Genomic DNA, 22,721 nt, shown 5'->3' on the forward strand with positions numbered 1-22,721 from the left:
AGCAAAAGAAAATTGCATTTTTACTTTGAGGTTTAGAATACAGAGCCCTCTGAAGTTTGGGAAATAATGCACTAACCAATGCAGGATATGGTTACTCCTAAATAGAACTTCAATTATTATTGTTGGTATCTATTTTTATAAATATTTTGCAATATATTTTGACTTACAAAATGTACAACACACAGCCATGCACAAAGGGAGTCATTTATCAAAGGGTAAAGTCCATTTCTAGAAAATTAACCAAAGGTGTATGTAAGAACAAATATGCATAAACGTGTATTTTTTAGTCAATTCATGTGTTTAAACACCCTTAAAAAAATGACTAGCTGAGGGAAACCTTACAATTTTCAGTGATTAGGTATCTGCCTATCTATCTGTTTTTCTCTATGCTGTACATTTCATATAGACGAATGGCTCTGTATACCGCAGCAGTACGGCCCTCTGGTGGTGAATTAGAAAACTGCAGCCAGTTGACATGCACTTCATTCGCCCTCCTGTAAAACGAGCAGAAGGGAGGGGAGAGCAGATACTCTTGAAAGTTAAACCCTCTGCTATTATAGGATCTTTTTATTTTTCTAAGCTTTGCTTTGCTCTAATAAGACCTGAAAAGTTGGGAGAAGTGGAAGTGGCTTTTTTTTTTCCACTGCAGTTCAAGAGAAAATAACCTTGGGAGGAGGAGACTTTAATTGGAAATTGAACTGAAATTGAGTGATGTCGCCCTGGGATTAAAGGAATAGGGATGATGTAACTGTGTCTGCCAAGGAGAGAAAAAAAAAGTGAATTATGCAGCCATCTCTAAAATAGAAGTGATGCACGTCACTTGTGGTCCTGCTATAAAGGTAGTTGAACAATGTCCACCCTTATCTGCACTGGAGTTTGGGAAGCTGGAGGAGAGAAAGTTCTCAGCCTGTAATCTGTTACTGAGAGTTTAGCACAAGGAACTTTCTGGCATTGCTCTTATATGTTCTCATCAAGTTGCCTGTGAGTTACTCACTTTCATAGTCCTACATCTAAGAGTGGAAACCAGAAAAAGTGCCTTCAGCCAGTGGTTTCAGAGCAGTTGAAGACTGATTGCAACCATGCTGCTGGTTACAGCTGTGCTTTGTGCCCTGGTGATGGCAAGGCGAGTGCATTCTGCCCCCTGTGAAACTGTCAGGATCCCCATGTGTAAAGACATGCCTTGGAATATTACTAGAATGCCCAACCACCTGCACCACAGCACTCAGGAGAATGCCATATTGGCCATTGAACAATACCAGGAGCTAGTGGAGATCAACTGCAGCCCTGAACTCAATTTCTTCCTGTGTGCTATGTATGCACCTATCTGCACCCTGGAATTCCTTCATGATCCAATCAAGCCTTGCAAGTCTGTATGCCAAAGAGCCAAGGATGGCTGCGAGCCTATCATGAAGAGGTACAACCACAGCTGGCCAGAGAACCTAGCGTGTGACGATCTGCCAGTGTATGACCGAGGGGTGTGCATTTCACCTGAAGCCATTGTTACAGACATCCCTGAAGGTAAAAATTCCAATAAATAAGATTGGGGACCTATAAGATGCTTGCAGATTATAGACATTTTAATAGTAAATATTATAAGACTAATTAAAACTAATATAGCAAATGTTGAGAGAAAAGGCAGTTGTCCAGGGGACACAGACAGGAGCTGGGTTTAATTTGCTAACTTCTGGAATCTGATTGGATGATGCAGATGGCATCTCTGTTTTTTAACTACAATTGAATGAAGTCCCTATGCAGACTGTCATCTGGTTGGGGTGATATTTTAGGTAGTTCTTCAAACACTTTAAATTAAGTTATTTTGGTTTTATTCTATTTTGTTAACTATGTTCTTCACTTTTGTTAACAATTAGAGATTTGGGGAGTTAGAGTAGGTGAGGAGCTCCTTGAGATCTTCCCGGATGCTTATTTAGGGCAGAGACAATTAGTGTTAGAAACAAGCTGGAACTAGTCACAAATCCCAGAAATAGACTGGAGTGGGAATAGCAAATAAGAATTACGTTATGCAGGTGAGTACTGTCAAGTCCTCTCTTTTTTACCTAGACCCATAATTCTCTTTATAGGAAACCCGTCATAAGAGAAATACATAGGTTACCATTACTGACATTCCTATGAAAATGCTACGTGCCCGGCAGTCATTCTGATGCAGTATCACAATACTCTAAGTCACAAATCCAGAACAATTATGCATGAAAGATCCAAATGGAGCAATGGCAGCCTCTATAGTTCTTTTATGGCAGGTTTTTTTTTTAACCGGATTATGACCACATTACACCTTTTAGACATCATGCAAATGCCCCATGCCATGAGAGCATTAATTAAACTTACAGCATAGAACTAGGACTGTGCACCTGGGTGTGTTGCTAGTTCATAGACCTATTGCCAAACTGACAAATTAGCTGTCAACTTATACTCACATTACTGCCGAATACTGACTACAGTTAGTCTGAGCATTTGGAGTTCAAAAAACTCTGGTTACAAACAATTATTTTCTGACTGTGAAATGAAAGACTTGTAATTAGTGTGTATTACCTATTTTTTTTTCATTATCCTAGTACAGACCTTGTGATTAATGACAATTATTTACACCTTACTTGTTATTACTACAAAGTAATAAGGATCATCTGCAATAACCTACACAACATTCTACAGCAACATTTCTAATTGTTAAAAAAAAGTCTACATTTACTATTCTAGCTCAGCAGCTTAATGGTTTTTAAAGTAGGGATGCACCGATACCGATCTGTATCGACACTGGACATTTTCCCGAGTGCTTGTACTCGTGAAAATGTCCTGATGCTCAGCGCCAATAACGACATTTTAAATATGTAAACATGAGTGGCTGCGCTTGCTGGGGACCTCAGGCAGCCTGCTGTTGACCTCCTGCAGGTGTCTTTCTCCTCGCGGCACCCCTGGTTAGACTTCGGCACCTCTCCTCATATCCCAGCACCCCTGCTCAGACTCTGGAACCTCTCCTCACATGCTAACATTCCTGCTCAGACTCCAGCACCTCTCCTCACATCCCGACACCCCTTCTCAGACCCTGGCACCTCTCCTTACATCCTGGAACCCCTCCTTAGACTCCAGCACCTCTTCTCACATCCCGACATCCCTCCTCAGACTCTGACACCTCTCCTCACATCCCTGCTCAGACTCTGGCACCTCTCTTTACATCCTGACATTCTTGCTCAGACTCCTGCACCTCTCCTCACATCCCAACACCCCTCCTCACATCCTGACATCCCTGCTCAGACTCTGGCACCTCTCTTTACATCCTGACATTCTTGCTCAGACTCCTGCACCTCTCCTCACATCCCAACACCCCTCCTCACATCCTGACATCCCTGCTCAGACTCCGGCACCTCTCCTTACATCCTGGAACCCCTCCTTAGACTCCGGCACCTCTCCTCCCATCTCGACATTCCTCCTCAGACTCCAGCACCTCTCCTTACATGCTGACATTCCTGCTCAGACTCCAGCACCTCTCCTCACATACCGACACCCCACCTCAGACTCCGACACCTCTCCTCACATCCTGACATCCCTGGTCAGACTCTGGCACCTCTTTTTACATCCTGGAACTCCTCCTTAGACTCCGGCACCTCTCCTTACATCCTGACATCCCTGCTCAGACTCCGGCACCTTTCCTCACACTCCAGCAACCCCTCCTCAGACTCCAGCACAAAGCCCCTAAGACTATGGCACAAAGCTCCAGGACCTGCCAGGGGAGAAAGAGGGAAGCTGCTACCTGACAGCAGCACCATGCAGCCCTCTTGAGGAAGGTAAAATATGGGGGAGCCAGGCCAATGTCACTGCATGATTGTCACTTAATGAAGGACACTGCAGGTGTCAAAAAAATTAAAACATGACACAAACACTTTGTTAAACAAGACAGAGCCTCATATTCACTAGACAGGTGCCGTATTGTGTCACCAGCTGGCAAAATCCCCTTGTTATTGGCTGATTTGTGAATACTGAAGAAAATGTTTGTATTGTTTTTGAAAAACTGTCACATGACACTAAGAAAAAGGCGAGTGCTTGAGGAAAAGTATCGGTGCTTGTACTCGGTCTGGAAAAAGGTATCGGTGCATCCCTACTCTAAAGGCTAACATATGCAATAAATGATATTTTTAGATAAATAACTTGCTGTCCTGCTTTATAGTATTCTGTACATCTACCAGAAAGGTGAAGTTGGACTTTATTCTCACAAGGGACTGATTTTGGAAACTGGAACAAAAGCAGAACTGTTGACCACAGTAAACAGTTTGTTTCATTTATGAGAAGAGTCCTTAATTGTTGCTACAGACAACAGACCCACTTCTTCTCCAGCTTTAGAAAATAAATTGCATCGCTAAAGGAAATATTTGTTTCTTGTGTAAATGTTTCACCATTTAGTAATTAGCCCTTTAATAGAGCAACTCTTTCTTTACAAAAGGATGGGATGTTTTTAGCCTTAGAAGTTCACTGCTGCAAATTATGGAACATCCACTTTTGTAGAGTTGCAAGTGTGTGATAATGAGAGGAAATGACTTTAGCACCTGTTTAAATAACTGGACCAGCTAAAAAGGAAATGGCTTGGGCCATGACTTTTTTTGTTTAGATTGGACAGCCCATAGACCAACTAAGAACACACCATGTAATGGGTTCATTTATATAGTTATGCAACTTTATTAAAATAAAAGTGTTATTAAAACAATAATGTAATACTGCCATCAAAAACACAAGTTCCTATGAAAGATTTATTTTAGACTTCTAAAAGTATTTATACTGCAGATGTGGAGAAATCGTCTTGTCCAGTTCAAGAGGTGTATTTAAAGACTCAAATTACTCCTGGTGTGTTTGGCATAGTGCAATTATTTTCATTGGCAACTGATGTCTTGTTCTTTTTAGATATAAAGTGGATGGAGTTTACACAAGATGTCATAGTCCCAGAAAGACCAAGAATGAATCACTGCAAAAGTTTAAATATGGGTAAAGTCTGTATTTTCTTGTGATAACTTAAACAATACTAGTTATTGTAATTTGCACCACATGCGGACCTGTCAGATATGCCTAACACAAACCAGTTTATATATTTTATCATGTACCATTCACCTTGCCTTGCAGAAACGTAATTAATAGTTGCTTTAAAGAAGAACTCTGATTTAATGGAAAAAGCTGTTGAGACCACTGTATATAAGCAACATTAATATGGGAGATACTTTATTATAGGCAAGTTTTAAACTGTATGACACATTTGCTGTGGGAACATTTGTGTTGCTTATAGCATTAAGCAGAATCCTTGTTTCACTTTCAAATGTGTTCTGCAGAGATGGCAAATAATACATTATGTTTGGAAATTGGAATTCAGGTATGAGGGAGAGCTAATGGCCTGATTTACGAACATGGTTTTTCTAGGAACTGAAGATAATTTACTTTAACCACCAATCAGATTGAAACATGATTAAAAGTTTAGTTCTGCTTGCTAGTTGTGGGGAAATAACTATTCCAAGAAAAACATACGTAGTGATGAAAGCTTGCAAAAAATAGCTAATAAAAAATAAGCCATTTATTTTGGGCCTGCTAATGCTCCCTTTTCCTCCACCTTCAAAGGCAAATAACAGCCACTTGCCTTTCTACTGCTGCTACTGCACCCTTTTCCTCCTTCTTCTCCACTAATCTTACCAAATGACTATAAGTTCAAAACGTGTTTGGTGGATGCTATCCCCAGGGCTGGTCCACAGACCTCAACTCCGCTGCTGCAGAAGTGGAAGAAATTTTTTTTTCCAAATCACCCCATACCCAGTGTCTTCCTGAAAACGTTTCCTAACACCCCATTTACGCTTTTGTGGCTTGGGCTACACCACAGTGTCAGGTACTCAGCTGCCATTATCTTGGCCACAAGGCCAAACTCCAGTTACCATTACTTTGAACAGAGAGCCATTCATGCCCTCCACCAGCATGTGGAATGTCATGAGAAAGCAGGAAGCAGATGGGAAAGCCAAGGAGCTGGGTTGGGGTGCTACTAGTAAAGTGTTGGGGTTTTGGCAGTGAGGAGTTAGGGTGCTGGTGGTGGGGAGTAGGAGGAAACATTGTGGCAGCTTCAAGGGGGATATTTCATCCCTCCCCAATACAATAAGAACATTTTAGGGTATCCTCCCCCGCCATCCAAGAGGGAGCCCGGAATGCTCCACTATGTGAAAAGAAACTCTTTACTGCATTTCCTGATGGGATAGCTAAAGAGGTAAGATCTATGGCCAAAGGCGGAGGAAGCCAGCAGCGGCAGGTAAGGAGCTGCGTGTGCAGGGAAAGGTGCGTTACTAAGTCCAGAGTCCAGTGTGTTACTAAGTCCAGAGTCCAGTGCGTTATTAAGTCCAGAGTCCAGTCCATTACTAAGTCCAGAGTGTTACTAAGTCCAAAGTCCAATGCGTTACTAAGTCCTGAGCCCGGTGTGTTAATAAGTCTTGAGTTAAGTGTGTTAGTAAGTCCTGAGTCCAGTTGGTTACTAAGCCCTGAGTCCAGTTCGTTACTAAATCTTGAGTCCACGTTCATATACTGTTCTGCATTGCTCTATAATGTACTGCTGATATTTGTAGTTCCTCTACAGCCGGTGCCTTTCTGCATTAGAGTGTAAGCTCCTCTGTACAGAAACTAATGTGACTGGCTCAGTGTTCTCTGTACAGCACTGTGGTATATGTCAGAGCTATATAAATGTATAATAATAATAATAATAGTGTGAGACTGTGGGGGGGCATTTGAGTGTAAGCTTTCCTGTACAGAGACTGATGTGACTGGACCAGTGTTCTCTGTACAGCACTGTGGTAAATGTCAGAGCTATATAAATGTATAATAATAGTGTGAGACTGTGGGGGGACATACATACAGGGCCAATTTAGACAGGAGCCAATTAACCTTCCACCAAGTCTTTGGAGTGTGGGAGAGAACTGGAGTGCCAGGAGGAAGCCAACACAAGCACAGGGGGAACATGCAAACTCCTTGCAGCTAGTATCCTGACTGGGATGTGAACCGGAGACCTCAGGTGCTGCAAGACAGAAGTGCTAACCACTATGCCACTGTGCTGTTTTGTTAAATCAGGCAAGATGACTGATTCCAGGTTTTTCTTAGCCCTTTCACAGTGGTCTGTCCCAATGGAAAGTTTTGGGACTGAAATTTGAGGATTGTTTATATCTGATAAGCTTCATTAACATACAAGGGGCAAGCCGCATGCGAATGGACAAGACCCCTCACCCCACACAGCCCCTCCTAGAATTTAAAAGAAATAGAAGCAAGAAGAAATGTTAACCCTTCAAACCCTAACCCAAGTAAAAGCAATTAAAACTGCAAGAAGCATTTTTTTTTAGCTTATGCTATGTGAATGGGAACATAATATAAAATAGGTATTATCACAATTTGGCTGCGACAGTGGAAATACACTATAAGTAGGACATCAGTTTGCTTATCTCCCCTCCAGTAAATTAACCCAGAAGCAACAAGGATTTTGTCACTTCCAGTTCTCGATCAGTGCTGGATCAGCTTTATTGGCATCCATAGGTGACACTAGGGGCCAATTTTTCCCTGCCACCACAATATACTATCACATAGGGAGCTTCTTGTCCCCTATGGGATAGCAATAAAGTTAATTGTAAAAAAGTTTAAAAAAATGTAGGTTCAATTAAAAAAAAAACAGAAAAAATTGGGAAACCACACATATACACACACATGCCTTTGGTGCACTTTGAAAATGACAATTGTGCCACACATGTTGGGTAGCGAGTGAGAGCAGTAATTCTAGGCCTATTATTCATGGTTAACTCTTAAATGAATACATGTAAAGGCTTTTAAAATGTAATCTATGGACAATTTGGGGTACTAAAGTTTTGATCAAGTTTGAGGCTTGACATGTTTGGTATCTATTTACTTGATTCAACCTCATTTATATTTTACCAAAAATTGGGTCATTGTGTGCACTAAATTAATTATGAAAACATTTTTTACTGATATATATTTGCTTTCAGAAAATATATAATTTTGGTGGGCGGTAAGCAAATTGTTGACCTACCATGTGTATTTTACAATTGCAAAAACAGCTCTGGCAGTGAAATGGTAAAACTGCAGCCTACTAAAGCTAAATTTTTATTGGATTTGTGCAATATGTCTGACATTTTCTGTGAAATAATACAATCTAATTTTAATTTCTTAATTATAAGCCTGCCTGGTGTCTCCCCCTAAAATTACAGGCTTAATAAAGTGCTTACATACTGTACAGCAAGTCTGTACAATATTTCTGGCTGCTGTCTCTGAAATAATACACTGTAATCTTTATTTACAATTTGAAATGTATATCATTTTATCTATATAACTTCATGTATTTTTTTTAATACTTCAGTCACCACCAAGAGATGCAGCAAATAGATTAAATGTCTAGAAGGGGTGCTTTTGCGCAAACCAGCCACCATAAGGATATGCAGCTAAGAGCCACCCTGCTCAGAGTGGGGCACTTTGTGCCTCCTCTTGGATGCTGGCAGTAGATCCCCACCATCATGTTCCACTTGTATTGGGGGAGAGTGAAAGTCCCCCTTGAAGGCACCCTCTTCAACCAAGTTATGTTGCCTAATCAGATGAATCAAAATTAATTCCAATTGATCTGTATATATGCCAATACCCTTATCTTTCAAAGTCCTTCAATGTTAAGTAAAGAGAATTCCCTAAATTACTTTGTATAGAGGTGTGGCATTTGGAGAAATCTGACTCTTGGGAGCATTGAGTGAGGGGCTGCATGTCTAGGCCAAGCAGTGAGTTATCCTTTGGGCTGGTGGTCTTGTTATACCGAGATGCAGCAGCAGCATCTTTAGTAGAAGTAGAGTAGAGAAAATAGTTTATGTTGTGGCCAGAACAGGACTTTCCCAGCATTATGGTGCCTGTACATTAGAGTGATGATTACCCTTCAAGGTAAAAAATCAGAGGCTGGCAAGTCATCAAGGGGAGTTTATCAAAACTGGAGCAGACAATCTGATTTGATTTTTCATTTTCTAAGCCTAACTAAACAAACTGAAAAGAGAAGCTGATTAGTTACAATGGGCAACTACTCCAGATTTTGCCTGCTCCAGTTTTCATAAATCCCCAGCATTATATTACATAAGTATTGCATTTGGGATGTGTTTACACTGCTTTTAATGATCTGTGTCTTTGCAGAGGTACTATGACTGAAGTGCATGTAAAGGCAAAACCTGTTTTGAATAGACTAGGGAGGGGGTTCAGAACTTTGTATTACCTTCTGTGTCCCATAGGTAACATTCAGAAAACCATATTTACTGTATATTTATTTGTGCTGAATGTTTGTCCAATAATTACAAGATACTGAGAAACCTAAATGACCCAATGATGCTATGATGCACAGCATTGGCATGCTTTTGTCATTTTGATTAAATGTTATCAAATTTATTGTAAAGGGAACATTTTCTGCATTAAATAAAGCATAATCTAAAAAACAAATAAATACATGAAATAAATACATTCTCCATATTTAGGAGGAATTTGGTGGCTCAGGTCAGATGTAAACCTGCTCCTTCACAATGTTCTTCTAATGATCTCCTCCCCTCACAATATACTATGGTACAGCCGGTTATTGTTTCACACTAAAACTGACTGTAACAGCAACATGTGCAGCATTGGCGAGACACATGCAAAAGACTTTATGGTCAAGGATCTTGAAAGGGAGAAAGGGTTATCTCATCATCCTCAACAAAGTGGAAAGAAAATATGTTTGGATAGAAGTCTTTAATGTGGAACAAACATCAGATATATTTTATGTTAAGTGCATACATGCTAAGTAATACATAGCTGTAATGTTTTCAGATAATTACTACCTGTTCATAATAAAGCAGAACCACATCCACTATGTCTCCAGGGAAGTTGCCTTGATGAGCAAATATGCATAGCATACTTCCATATAATGGTAGTCTTATCTCCTAGTGTGCCCTCCAGTGATGCATGGTCACTCAGTCACCGCTGCTGCCATCCTTTCCTGTTTTCTTTCAGGTCCAGCATCTTTTTTCTTCACCCATTGGTCAGTCACTGGTGCTGTAACACCTGTGCATACATTACATTATCTTCAGAAGTTACATCCCATACAGATGCTGGGATTGAACATATGTATTGTACATACAGCAACAAAAAAAATGAGGTTTGAGGTTTTTGGCAAAACAAAAATATATATACTGTAACAAGGACACTCGACTGTAGTCAGGAAATTCAGGTAAAACACAGCTTTATTAAGGGCAAACACAAAAAGTATTTTCCAACAACAGGGTAGACCTCCCCTGTTACACAAGAAGAGCCAACATTCTCATAATAATCAGCTTGTCTGCAGCAACATAAATGAAAGTCTCTAGTTTTCCTCAGTAACTTTCCACAGCTCCTAAGACGCTCATCACTCCTCTGTGTAAAACTCACGCTGCTTACCCCTCGTGAGCTCTCACTCTGCTCTCTCAGCAGTGTGTCCAACAGGTCCTAGGGTCACCAACCTTCCTGACCTCTCCCAGCCTCCCCTGGCTGTTCCATGTGTGTCCAGCACGCACCTGAGTCCGCTGTGGCCCTGTGCCTCCTTCACCCACACAACTCTCCCAACTGAGCTATGGGCTGGCTTCTTAAGGAGGCTGCTCTCAGCCACCTGATTAGCGCAGGCTGGTCATTGGCAACACCTGGCCCCAGGACTGGAGATTTCCTCCCACCCAGAGCTCTAAGAAATCTCCAGAGCTCCAGATCCCAGCTACAATTCTGAAAACCTGGAGGAATCTGAAAGGCCAGGTTCTTCCTTATAAAATGGTTTACTCTCTGGACCCTCTCAGCCGTTCTGGCTGAGAGTCCTGGGTGCCATAGTTGCCAAACTAAACCGTGGCATTGCCTTACACTGCCACAATACCTACTAGCATTTTCTGTATCATTTAAATTTAGTTCTGCTTTAAGAAATGACAGCACTCAACATGATAAAGGTTTCTGCTTCCCTTTTCTCCCAAAAGAAAATGGTAGCCTTTATATTCTTGGCTTAGTTTACACATTTTGTCTCACAAAGCTCATTGATCACTGGAGTCAGGGAGACTGAGGAAATTCTTCCACCTGTCTACTTCAAAATTAGATAGTCTGATTGATTCAGTGTTATTTTCTAAAACATACCTTAAAGTGACATTAAAGGCTATTTTTGTTTTCCCCCACCCAATGTTAGTGTCAGGACCTTAAATCATGCCTCTTTATTCGATTATCTTCTTCACTGTAGTTTTCAGCTGTCCTCCAGCACTGGTGCGTGTCTCCAATCCAGCGCTGACTTCTCTGTCCTCCTCTTCTCTGATGTCCCACAGAGTCTGTGCGGGTGCACGCTGCTCCATAGACTTACCTTATGTCTCTCCTCGTCTCCCGGCCGAACATCTGAACTGGGCATGCGGCCGCCTCAAGATCTTTTGCGGCTGCCTGAGACTCTTCAGATGTTTGGATGGGAGCGTGCGGCGAAGACACAGGTAAGTTTAAAGGAGAACTATGAGGTGAGTGCTTTTCACTCACCTCATAGTTCTAGCCGACCTGTGACTATGAGACTGTCACAGGTCGGCTCAGTAGATCGGGAAGTGAGCAAACACATACCGGTGTTCGCTCACTTCTCGATCCTGTCACGGCTCTCTGCCGTGACAGGGGAGTGGCTGGATTCCCCCCTCTCCAATCCACCAGTGCTGACTGGCGGAACGGATGGGGGAGGGGGCGGGTACAGCTGGCTCTGCCTCTGGATAGGCAGAGCCAGCTGTCACTTACGCAGCTGGGTGGATCTCGACATTGATGTCGGGATCCGCTCCGGCTGCGGCGTCTCAGTATACCGCGAGCTGTAGCTCGCGGTATACTGAGCTTAGGGTGACGGGAGGACGCTAGTTTGTGTCCTCCCGTTACCCTAAGGAGAACTATGGGGAAAAGCCCTGACCCCATAGTTCTCCTTTAACCTTGTTTTAAAAGGTTTTTTTTAAGTTTTTGAAACTGCTTCTCTAAATTAGAACTAAATCACAACATTGTTTTTAATATTTCTAAATGTATCGTTTTTATTAAAATAATACCTGGTAATCCTGCCATTAAGGTCCTTGTTCAGGTACTTCCTGGTATAGGGCAAGAACTCTCATTGTCACCCTGTCACAGACACACCTTGTGGAGAATACAAGTGGCCATGCAGACACACATTGCACAGACATGGCCCACAGCTGTCATATCAGAAAAACCGTCCAGATCATCGATGTGTAGTGTATGCTGGAGCAAGTAAATAGACAGAAAGTAGGCGAAAGAGGCTGAAGGAGATCAGACCTGAGATTTAAAAAAAGGGGGTGAAATATGGTGAAAACAGTATTTGTAGCACTCAGCTTGTAGTTTTGTCTTGTTAAATTGAAAAGTTTTGTTTTTGTTTTTTACTCTTACAGATCGTTGTAAATGCAAAACAATTAAACCCACTCTAAACATGTACCTGACAAAAAATTACAGCTATGGTAAGCGAATTATATTTTTTTGTAACAAATACGATAAGTAAGGAAGACAAATTGTGTCTCAGTCATGGAAGAGTAGAGGAGCTAACTTTATTTCTCAAAGACCAATTAGATGAACTATAAAATATTTAGAGCTGTTGGATTGACTATTCAAACTGTGAAAAAATGCAGACAAATCATTTCTCCTTAAAGGATAGTATTTCAAAAACACAAACAAGACAACCACAGTGTTTATTGGAAACAGATTACTTTCCTGTAAGAATTGTTGAAAACACGTTTGAGGATTCCTGGATCTTTTTTCCTTAGCGTGCTTTATTATTCCTTTCTTTATCTTATCCCCTTTGTTCTTTTTTTTTAATAATCATTCGTTTGTAAATTTTAGATTTATCATAGTGGTTGATTTGTGCATATTGGAAGGTACATACTCTTGTTGATTTTTTGCATTTTATGACATATCATATGTTGAACCCTGTTCAATAGATCGAGATTACGTGAAAAAGTGGAAAGCTGTAAAATATTACTGCAATAAAAGCAAATGAGTTTGTGTGAACAAATTTGACAAGACCAGTGCCAATGGGCTCTTTCACAAAGTTATGAATTGTGCCTGGATCTAAGGGTTGTGTCACACGAGAGCTTTACTTGCCAGTGATTTCATTATCAGATGAAAGGATCTTCTTCCAGATATATTTGACAGATTCATTTTTCACCAGCTCCAACATTGTGACGAGACAGCAAATCTAAGCTTTTTGAGAATCAAGTTTGGTCCTGCTGAGCAGTGTCCAGTTTGCCAGTCATGTGAATGGCATTTCTTTGTCCTTGTTGACAGGGCTGATGCTTGGGGAAAGGGGAAGGGGGGCAAACTAGGCATTTACCCAAGGCTCCCACAATCTTAAAGGAGTTCTAAAGTCCCAGCATATACTATCCTGTTATAACATTTTACATTGGCATTGTTATAGGAATACATACTATAGTTGTTTTTGATAATGCAATCAAAGCTTAATTGAAAAAATTGGGAGTAATGCCTTCCATCTGACTATCACTTTCAATAACTTACTGAATCCCCAGTGTGCTTTGCATCTCTTTTCCCACTGCTTGATGTGATTTCTCAAGACTACATATCTTGCCCAATCATGCACTGCTTTCAGCAAGGATTGATAAAGTTACATTGTTCAGACATTGAGTTGTAGTTCAGAAGATAGGCTTAGTTAGAATTGTGACACAAGGAAGTGCTTTATAACAGAACCTGGTGCCACTGGTGGATCACATATGATTCGATTCGATCCAATCCATTCTTCATATAGTGACCCTCAGTGAGGATGGCAGCTATCTAAAACCAACAAGGATGTATCCAGATACAACAGGGACATCTTCAGACTGTGTTCTCTTCAGAAGGAAGTGCATATTCACAAGGCTGAGTAAAATTGCATCAGTGCATTGAGGAAGTACATCCTATGGGTATCTTCAATAAGTAAGTTTACAAATGCCTATATCAATATAGTTATAAAAAGTGGGATAGAGTTAATGAAAATTCAATTTAGATATACATATTTATTTTTAGTTTTTGGCCATAGATTCCCTTTAAGGGCTCTTAGAAGCCTCCCTCCTGCCCTCAATCTCCCCAGCACTTGAGGTGCTGCACCATTACAGCAGTAGTAATATATCATTCAGCATGACCCCCTTGCCAGTAAAAAAGACTCTGCTCCTGAACTTCTTTTGGTGAACACTGTTTAACTTTTTGGAAAGTTACCAGTAGAAAAATGTGTGTTGGAGGAGCTGCAGTATTCAGCCAAAGGGGGCCCAGTTTGACACTTGCCCAAAGCCACAATTTATAAAAAAAAAGGTCTTTCCCATTTGGGAGATTTCCCCTCTGTTCATATCCTGGTGACTAAGCAGGAAACCTACTGAAACTTTCAAAGGCTCTGACTCTTCGCCACTCTATCCAAAACTAAAAACAAACCTTTTGCCTTTCTACTATAAAGTGAATAGAGAAAGCTTTCACTTATCACATAAACGTGCTTAAGGAGACCCTGTCAAATTAGAGAAAAGTGTAAGAAAATCACTTACCTACAAGGTTTAGGAGTGTGGGAATGTTTGACCATTCTTCCAGAAGCACATTTGTGAGGTCAGATACTGATGTTGGACGAGAAAGCCTGGCTCGCAGTCTCCGCTCTAATTCATCCCAAAGGTGTTTTATTGGGTTGAGGTCAGGACTCTGTGCAGGCCAGTCAAGTTCCTCCACCCCAAACTCGCTCATCCATGTCTTTATGGACCTTGCTTTGTGCACTGGTGCGCAGTCATGTTGGAACAGGAAGGGGCCATCTCTAAAGAAAGTTGGGAGTATGAAATTGTCCAAAATGTCTTGGTATGCTGATGCCTTAAGAGTTCCCTTCACTGGAACTAAGGAGCCAAGTCCAACCCCTGAAAAACAACCCCACACCATAATCCCCCCTCCACCAAATTTTACACTGGGCAAGTACTGTTCTCCTGACAACCGCCAAACCCAGACAAGTCCATTGGATTGCCAGACAGAGAAGTGTGATTCGTCACTCAAGAGAACACGTCTCCACTTCTCTAGAGTCCAGTGGCGGCGTGCTTTACACCACTGCATCCGACGCTTTGCATTGCACTTGGTGATGTAAGATTTGGATGCAACTGCTCAGCCATGGAAACCCATTCCATGAAGCTCTCTACGCACTGTTGTTGTTGTGCCAATCTGAAGGCCACACGAAGTTTGGAGGTCTGTAGCTATTGACTCTGCAGACAGTTGGCGACTTCTGCGCACTGTGCACTTCAGCATGTGCTGACCCTGCTGTGTCATTTTACGTGGCCTACCACTTCATGGCTGAGTTGCTGTTGTTCCCAGTTGCTTCCACTTTGTTATAATACCACTAACAGTTGACCGTGGATTATTTAGTAGCAAGGACATTTCACGGAAAACACCTGAATCCAATGATGGCAGTTTGTATTATCCTAAAGTGTTAATCCATGGGAAATATACTCTTCCTGTTACACAATGTTTTGCAATTTATTGTAAATTTTTAAAAAAACTTGTAACCTAAATACATTATCTTAACACAACCTTGTCAATTTATATCTAAATAGCTATTATTCTCTGATTATTGGAAATAATATAATTTCAATGTGATTGTAATTTTGTAATTTTTTCCCACGTTATTTGCATGCCGTTATGTTACCTTCTAGAAGAGGATGGTGTCTGCATTCTCTGTGTCCTGTTGGAAACATTTAAATAAGAGAATTAGATAGAAATACTTTTATCTAAACTGTTAACATCATATTCCTGCCCTTCAGATTCTGTGTGTTCTTACTCAGCTGTTTACTATATTATTCTTTCAAAATCTGTGTTAATATCTCTCGCATTTGAGTCATATTTCATTATACATTTTTTCTTTTTGAGTAATCCATGCAAAAGTCAAAAGTGTCACAAGAAGCAACTGCAACGAGGTAACTACAGTGGTAGAAGTTAAAGAAACACTGAAGTCATCAACAACAATTGCCAGGTCCCAGGTTCCTCTGATTACCAACTCTTCCTGTCAGTGTCCACAGTTATTCCCTAATCAGGATGTGCTAATCATGTGTTACCAGTGGCGCTCAAAGTAAGTAGGTATTTTTATGTTACTAAACCCCTTTTATGTGATGATGGCTGGCAAACATAAAAGCCGAAATTTTCTTGTGTTTGCTCAGTGCACACTCTAATATATAGATTGTATTTAAGATATACTTATTTTCATTGCACACCATACTGGTTTGAGCTCTTGTTGTAGCAACTAGCAAATGGCATCCCAAGAAACAAATACAAATATGTTGCCACAATGAAGATTGTCTTTTTTATTGATGCAGGATGTAGGTCACAACAAAAGTGAAATGTTGTTTCAGTCACGCACAGTGTCTCCTTTAACCCTTTTGCTGCCAAGCCCAGTATCACAACGCATGGCAAAGCGTACACCACAATATGCTGCACACTGTTGCACGTGTATGTTATGTGTGTGTGGGGGTGAAATACATTCTCAATCTCTTTTTTTGCAGCCTCTGTTCTAAATAAATTGAAAGCTCTCAGTACAGAGGCTTCCCATTCATTCAGAAAATATTTACTGTTAACCAGTTTCTGACTGGGTAGAAGTCTCTGTAGTGAGTGCTTCTCCCCATTGAGAAACTTGTGAATTAACAGGAAGTGATATAAAGCACTTTCTGTTCATTCATAACTGGGGACATATAGTACTATGTGTCCCCAGTTGTTTACAAACACTAGAGTGATTAGCTGATCACTCCAGTGTTTGTTGTGCACACAGAGGATCTGTAAATATCACAGATAGTACAGAGCCGCTGTCATCCTGAAACTGAGAGGATGACAGCGTCTCTCCTCGCTCCTTCCATGGCTCCTCTCTGCATACCGCTCGGCCATCCTGACAGTCGGCTCCATCCTCCGCCCCTTGCCAGCAACAGCCATCCATTGGCTCGGATTCCCGCTGCCTCAGCCCATACAAGCGGGGGAGAGCAGCAGGGATCCGAGGAGAAGCTTGGACCGGCTCCAGGCAGGGAGGAGAAGATGACAGATGCTGGCGGTGGTAGTGCCGGCGGGGCAAAAGGGTAAAAGCCACCGACGTATGGTATACTGACGTGGCCAGCTGCAAGCGATTGTGTTTCGCCGTATGCCATACGTCGGTGTCAGCAAAAGGTTTAAAGCATTAGTAGAGGCAACAGGTTTTTTTAGGGGATTTGGATAGAGTGGTGGGGGTTAGAACCCTTGTCAGGTTTTTAATGGTGTCTCTCTCCCCAGAGAGAATTGGAGAAATTCTCTCTCTCCAGCTCTCCTTATCACCAATGTCACCAGGAATGATAATGAGGGTAAATCCAAAATTTTTAGTTGTCAACAAAACAGGAAAAAGGTTACATCTTCCAACAGCGGCAATTTTTACCATGACAACTGTCTAAAAGGGGATTTGATTCACATTTCGTTTACTAATCTGTTCAAAGATTATAGTCCATCACAGGAGTGAGCTTGGAGCGATTGCTACTAAACGCAGATACCGATGTTCTGTCGAGAACACCGACGTAGTCAAAACTGCTGACCTCAGCATCTGCTCTTGTGCACAGACCAGTATTATTGAGGGAACAGGGATTTATTTACAAAGCATTTAGTTTAACCCCTTCATGACTGAGCTTGTTTCTGTTCGTAAATGACACATACGTGTGTCTAACACCTCACTTAGGACAAATAAAATATAAAAAAAGAGGAAAAAACTTTAAAAAAACACTTTTTTCCCAGTTTTGATTTGTAGTATTTTTTACAAAACCAGCACAGCTAAAAAAAAATGCAACAAATACATTCATTTATTTGTCCTTTATTTTTTATTTTTTTTACACTTTTTTTTCTTTACACTTTGCACAATTTTTATTTTTTTTCACTTTTCACAATTTTTTAAAACTTTTAAAATTTTTATTTTATTTATTTAATTATATCAAGCAGTCATTGTGAATTAATCTCACTATTACTGCTTGATAAATTAATACATTTTTGGTTATTATTAGGCTGCTTCAAACTTCAGAACAGCCAATAATAAGTTAGTGACACTGATCCTGCAGCAGTTCAGGATTCAGCTATCACTAAAGGTTTTCTGATCGTTCCAACAACGATCAGAAAACTGAAACATTCTTCTTTCAGGAATAGATACATTATGTATCTATTCCTGAAAGTGAAAGAAAAAAAAAGCCAGTATACGATCGAGAGAGATATCTCTAGATCTATACGAGCTGTCAGAATGCCGGCTTTTGCCGGCATGTTTAGCCGCTCTGCTTTGACTCTCAGACACCCGATATTAGGGTTTCAGGTGTCTGAAAAAGGTTAACCCTTTCATTAATGGATGCCTCTATACTGAGGCATCCATTAATGAATGGTAACCGCTGATTCTCAGCGGTTACCAGCCCTCTACTGCAGCAAATAACTCGTCACGTACATTTTACGTGATGAGTCATTGGTCCCTTTGTGGCGGGACGTACAGTGTACGTCTCCCCTCACGAAGGGGTTAAATTGTTAATTGTGACCGTTAATAATATGCCATCCATCATTTACTGCCATGGACGGCATATTTTTAACGGTCACAATTAACCATTACAAATGAATACTTTGTAAATAAATGCCTGTATCCTCGTTAATCCCGTCTGTGCGCAAACGCAGATACTAGGTTGGTGTTCTCGACAGAACACCGACACTAAATGTTTAAACTGAAGCGACTGCCTGAGGCCCCGTGCTTGCTGGGGACCTCGGCAGTCGTCCTGTTAACCACACAGTGCCATTGTGGCAGAGGGTTGGGGGGCCCTTCATGGTTTCCTGCACCGGGGCCCTGAAGGTTCTAGTTACGCCTCTGGCTGAGTCCAGTTCAATGTAAAAATTTTAGCCACTTGGCTAGATTAGAGAGCCTTATCCTTGCTATAAAGCTTTGTAAATAGAGCCTAGTGAGTTCTATTAATATTTATGTTGTTAATATATGTGATATACAAATTTGTTTTTGTTCCTAGGATGATGCTTCTTGATGGTTGTTTAGTAGAAAAATGGAAAGATCAACTAAACAAAAGGTTTAAGGTAGTGTATGCATGTTAGTTTTGTAGTTATACTTGTATTTTTTCTAACAGCATTAGCACACTGTGTTTAAAGAGACCCTGTCACATAAAATGTTTTTAGTTCAAGCGCATACCATAGCTGTAAAAAAAGAGAGGACCTAATTGCCTTCCATGCCACCCAATTCGCTCATCACTGCCTCATTGCACAAAACTAGTCCCCTCGGAGTCTGCTGGGAAAACAAGTTTATAGGCGTGTCTATCTCTGTGATCCAATAATCAAAAGAAACCCATGGCACACCTGACCAGATATTACACACAAGTATCGGGTGGGTGCCAAGCGACTATGGATGCCTCCACAAAGTAGTACAAGTATGAAGAAGTCACTCACACTCCAGCTCAAGTTCAGTTAATATTTTATTGACCTCTGTGGTGTCACAACATGGCGACGTTTCGGAACCCTTTTGGTCCCTTCATCACGCAAACAAAGATTCTGAAGAGTCTGACACCACAGAGGTCAATAAAATATTGACTGAACTTGAGCTGGAGTGTGAGTGATCTCTGTGGTCCCTCGCAGCTCTCACTGGTTCCTGCTTATGACTTCACATCACAGTTGCATCCCTCAGTAGGAGCTGTGGGGGACCACAGAGATTGACACTTCCTGTTGGTTTCCCAGCAGACTTTAGGGGACTGGTTCTCTGCAATGGACAGAGTTAAGCGGCATGGGCAGCAGGAAAGGTATGTGTGTCCCTGTTACATTTATGTGCTTAGAATACAAAATGCTATAATGTGACAAGGTCTCCTTCATAAACTTAATAACATGAAGAAAATTAATGCAATGAGAAAAAATATTTTGATGTTCACTGTTAATACTGCAATTGCATTACATTAACCAGTTGACATCCGCGGTGTTAAACCCCCTTCCCATACAGGCCATTTTCCAGTATTCAGCGCTGCGGTACTTTGAATGACATTTATTCCGTCATGCAACGCTGTACTGAAATGAATTTTATACCATTTTTTGGGGACAGATAGAGCTTTCTTTTGGTGGTATTTATTCACCAATGGGGTTCTTATTTTTTACTATATTAAGGAAAAATTACTGAAATTTTACAAAAAAAATGTTTCCCCTATATTAAATGATAAAACATTCATTATTACCCAATTTTTTGGTATAATATAAAAGACGGGGTCACGTCGGGTAAAAAGACACCAAACATGTCAAGCCTTAAAATTGCGTGCGCGCGCACGAAACCTCAAAAAAACGATAATACCCAAAATTGGCCACAGGCGACGGTTTAAAAGCTTTTACCGCTCATCAGTTTAGTGTTATCAGTGATTGATGGCCCTAAAATGATTGCTCTCACTGCGTCGTTCGCGGCAAAATATGTAACGTGTGTAGCACAATTGTCGTTTTTGCGCGCTGGTGCACCGGACGCATATTTACGTTTATATGTGCGTAAACGTGGGGGTGGGAGAGTTAAACATTTTGTTGGTTTTTTTTTACTTTTTTTATATGTGCCTTTTATTTTTTTTATTTATATATATTTTTTTGCACTTATTGTTATTGCTATTATATAGGGGGCCGAAAAAACGAGCACATATAGACGATCGACAGGCTATAGAGCCGCCGATCGTCTATATGTGAAACACCCGGTAACGGGTGTTTGCATTGCACGGGTCATTTCTGCACGTGCCCGCCCACAGAAAAAAAATGCCGTCTGGAGACGGCAACCCACCAATGCAGCAGTGCCGTCCGTCCGTCTGTTTTTTTACAACGGGCGGACGGCAACTGGTTAAAGTAGTTCATTAAATCACTAGATATTCCTTCATAAATATGTAAAAGGTGAGTACATATTCTATGTATATACATTATAACAATTAAATTAAATGAATATTTATATAATTAAATTGATGTAAAGTATTTTTCTACTCATGTGAATGTTTGTGATCAGTTGAATGTAAGTAATGTTATAAATATGACTTAATGTATTAAAACTGTGCTTCTATATAAGGTAGGCTGCACCCTGTAAAAGTGTTGGTCGTAGTAAACCTATATGACTTTTGTAGCCCTGTGAGTGCCTCCTTGTTCTATTGTACCCATTTGATGTAATTGCAATGCAATACAACACTGACTCCTGGCTTTTTGCTAAAAGTAGTGTTTATAGGCGCATGTTTCCCTACAGCACATTTTTGCTCAGGCTCCTGTTTTGCTGGTTCCAGCAGCTTTTTTACTGAGTGAGAGAACATGCCTCCGGTCAACTAGGTAATGATTATGAAAAAATCTCATTGATTGCTTGTACGGCAGAGGTGCCAAACGCTAGCTGGTGTATTTATTATGGTGCTGATTAATAGCGAAAGCAAATCCAACACCTATAGGGATTTTCTTAAGATATCAAATTGTATTCTTAAGGTGCCCATACACTGCTCGATTCTCGTACGAGAATCGGGCGAAATCCCGCGATCGTACGAGAATCGAGCAGTGTGAGCTAAGACGTGCGACTGTTTCTACTGTACGGTCGCACGTCTTTTGTCGAGCCAACATGTTCGAAAACCCGCCGAGAATCGTACGATTCTCGGCTGGTTTCTAGCCTGCTCGCCCGATAGCTGCGGAACGGGCCGGTGTGCGCACGCGCACACTACCAGTTCTGCATTGCCGTCATCGGAAGCCCGCCCCTCAGCAGGGCGGCTTTCGATGATCGCAAGTACGATCTGCCCGTCCAAGGTGGGCAGATCGTATGGGCTTTCAAGAAGCATACGACCATCGCAAGACAAAAGTCCCGCGATGGTCGTAAGGTGTATGGGCACCTTTACACCGCATTTTTTTACTATCCGTCACTTCATCAGTTAAAAAATTGTTGTGCAGATATTATAACAGATGAATATTGTAAAATTGTATGTGAAAAGTAAGTATAAACATCTATTTTTATTAAAAGGTTTTAAAATGTTTTGTATGGATAGAAGTGATAAAATTGTTGTATTGTCACTTCAGCCAAACTAAAATGCTAGGAGTCATTTTAAACTCGAAGGAACATTATAAATGGTAATAGAATTTTGTTTCCATAAATACATACAAAGAATTCATTAAAAAAAATCAGAGCAAATACATATGCAAAAGATCTTGGATCATGGCCTTCATCATGGAGCAGTGGATTATGGACTTGGATAATGTTTTTCCTTGAATTTCCTGTATGCAGTGTTTTTCTTCCAGCTCTTAAGATGACCACTTTTAAAATCAATGTAACATGTGGCTATTTGGATCTTTTATTAAAAAAAAATTTCTAGAGGCAATAGCCAGATCATCCGTAAAAATCAGGGTGCCTTCATTATTATTGAGGTGGTGCACAAAATCAGGGTCGGGTTTGGCTTACCCTCACATCTATTCGAGAGATCATATATGAACCATGTATAAGAAATGACTTTGGAAGAGTATTTGGTGTGTGGGCCCAAGAGATCGTATTCTGAATTACCAAGCACAGCTAAGTGCAAACTTGGTTGCCATGGCTGTCCCCCTTTTTTGTATCTAATAGTGGTAATGGAATAAGTGAGAATGAATTGGATGATTTTCTATTATACTCATGTATATATATATGTATATATGTATATATATATATATGTATATATATATATATGTATATATATGTATAT

The 22,721-nt window shown here is 40.7% G+C and overlaps 1 protein-coding gene across 1 annotated transcript in view; it reads left to right on the top strand.

The window, feature by feature from the left end:
- Positions 1 to 1,006: 1,006 nt before the first annotated feature.
- The window catches only part of SFRP4 (secreted frizzled related protein 4), a 24,782-nt gene continuing 3,067 nt past the window's right edge, over positions 1,007 to 22,721 (top strand). The window contains exons 1-5 of the mRNA XM_018558773.1: positions 1,007 to 1,518; positions 4,906 to 4,986; positions 12,438 to 12,503; positions 15,916 to 16,114; positions 19,035 to 19,098. Coding sequence (XP_018414275.1) covers positions 1,080 to 1,518; positions 4,906 to 4,986; positions 12,438 to 12,503; positions 15,916 to 16,114; positions 19,035 to 19,098 — 849 coding nt within the window. The 5' untranslated portion in view covers positions 1,007 to 1,079. The remainder of the gene's footprint in view (positions 1,519 to 4,905; positions 4,987 to 12,437; positions 12,504 to 15,915; positions 16,115 to 19,034; positions 19,099 to 22,721) is intronic.

The sequence above is a fragment of the Nanorana parkeri genome, unplaced genomic scaffold (genome assembly GCF_000935625.1).
Source record: "Nanorana parkeri isolate BGI_ZX_2015 unplaced genomic scaffold, ASM93562v1 scaffold357, whole genome shotgun sequence".
NCBI lineage: Eukaryota > Metazoa > Chordata > Amphibia > Anura > Dicroglossidae > Nanorana > Nanorana parkeri.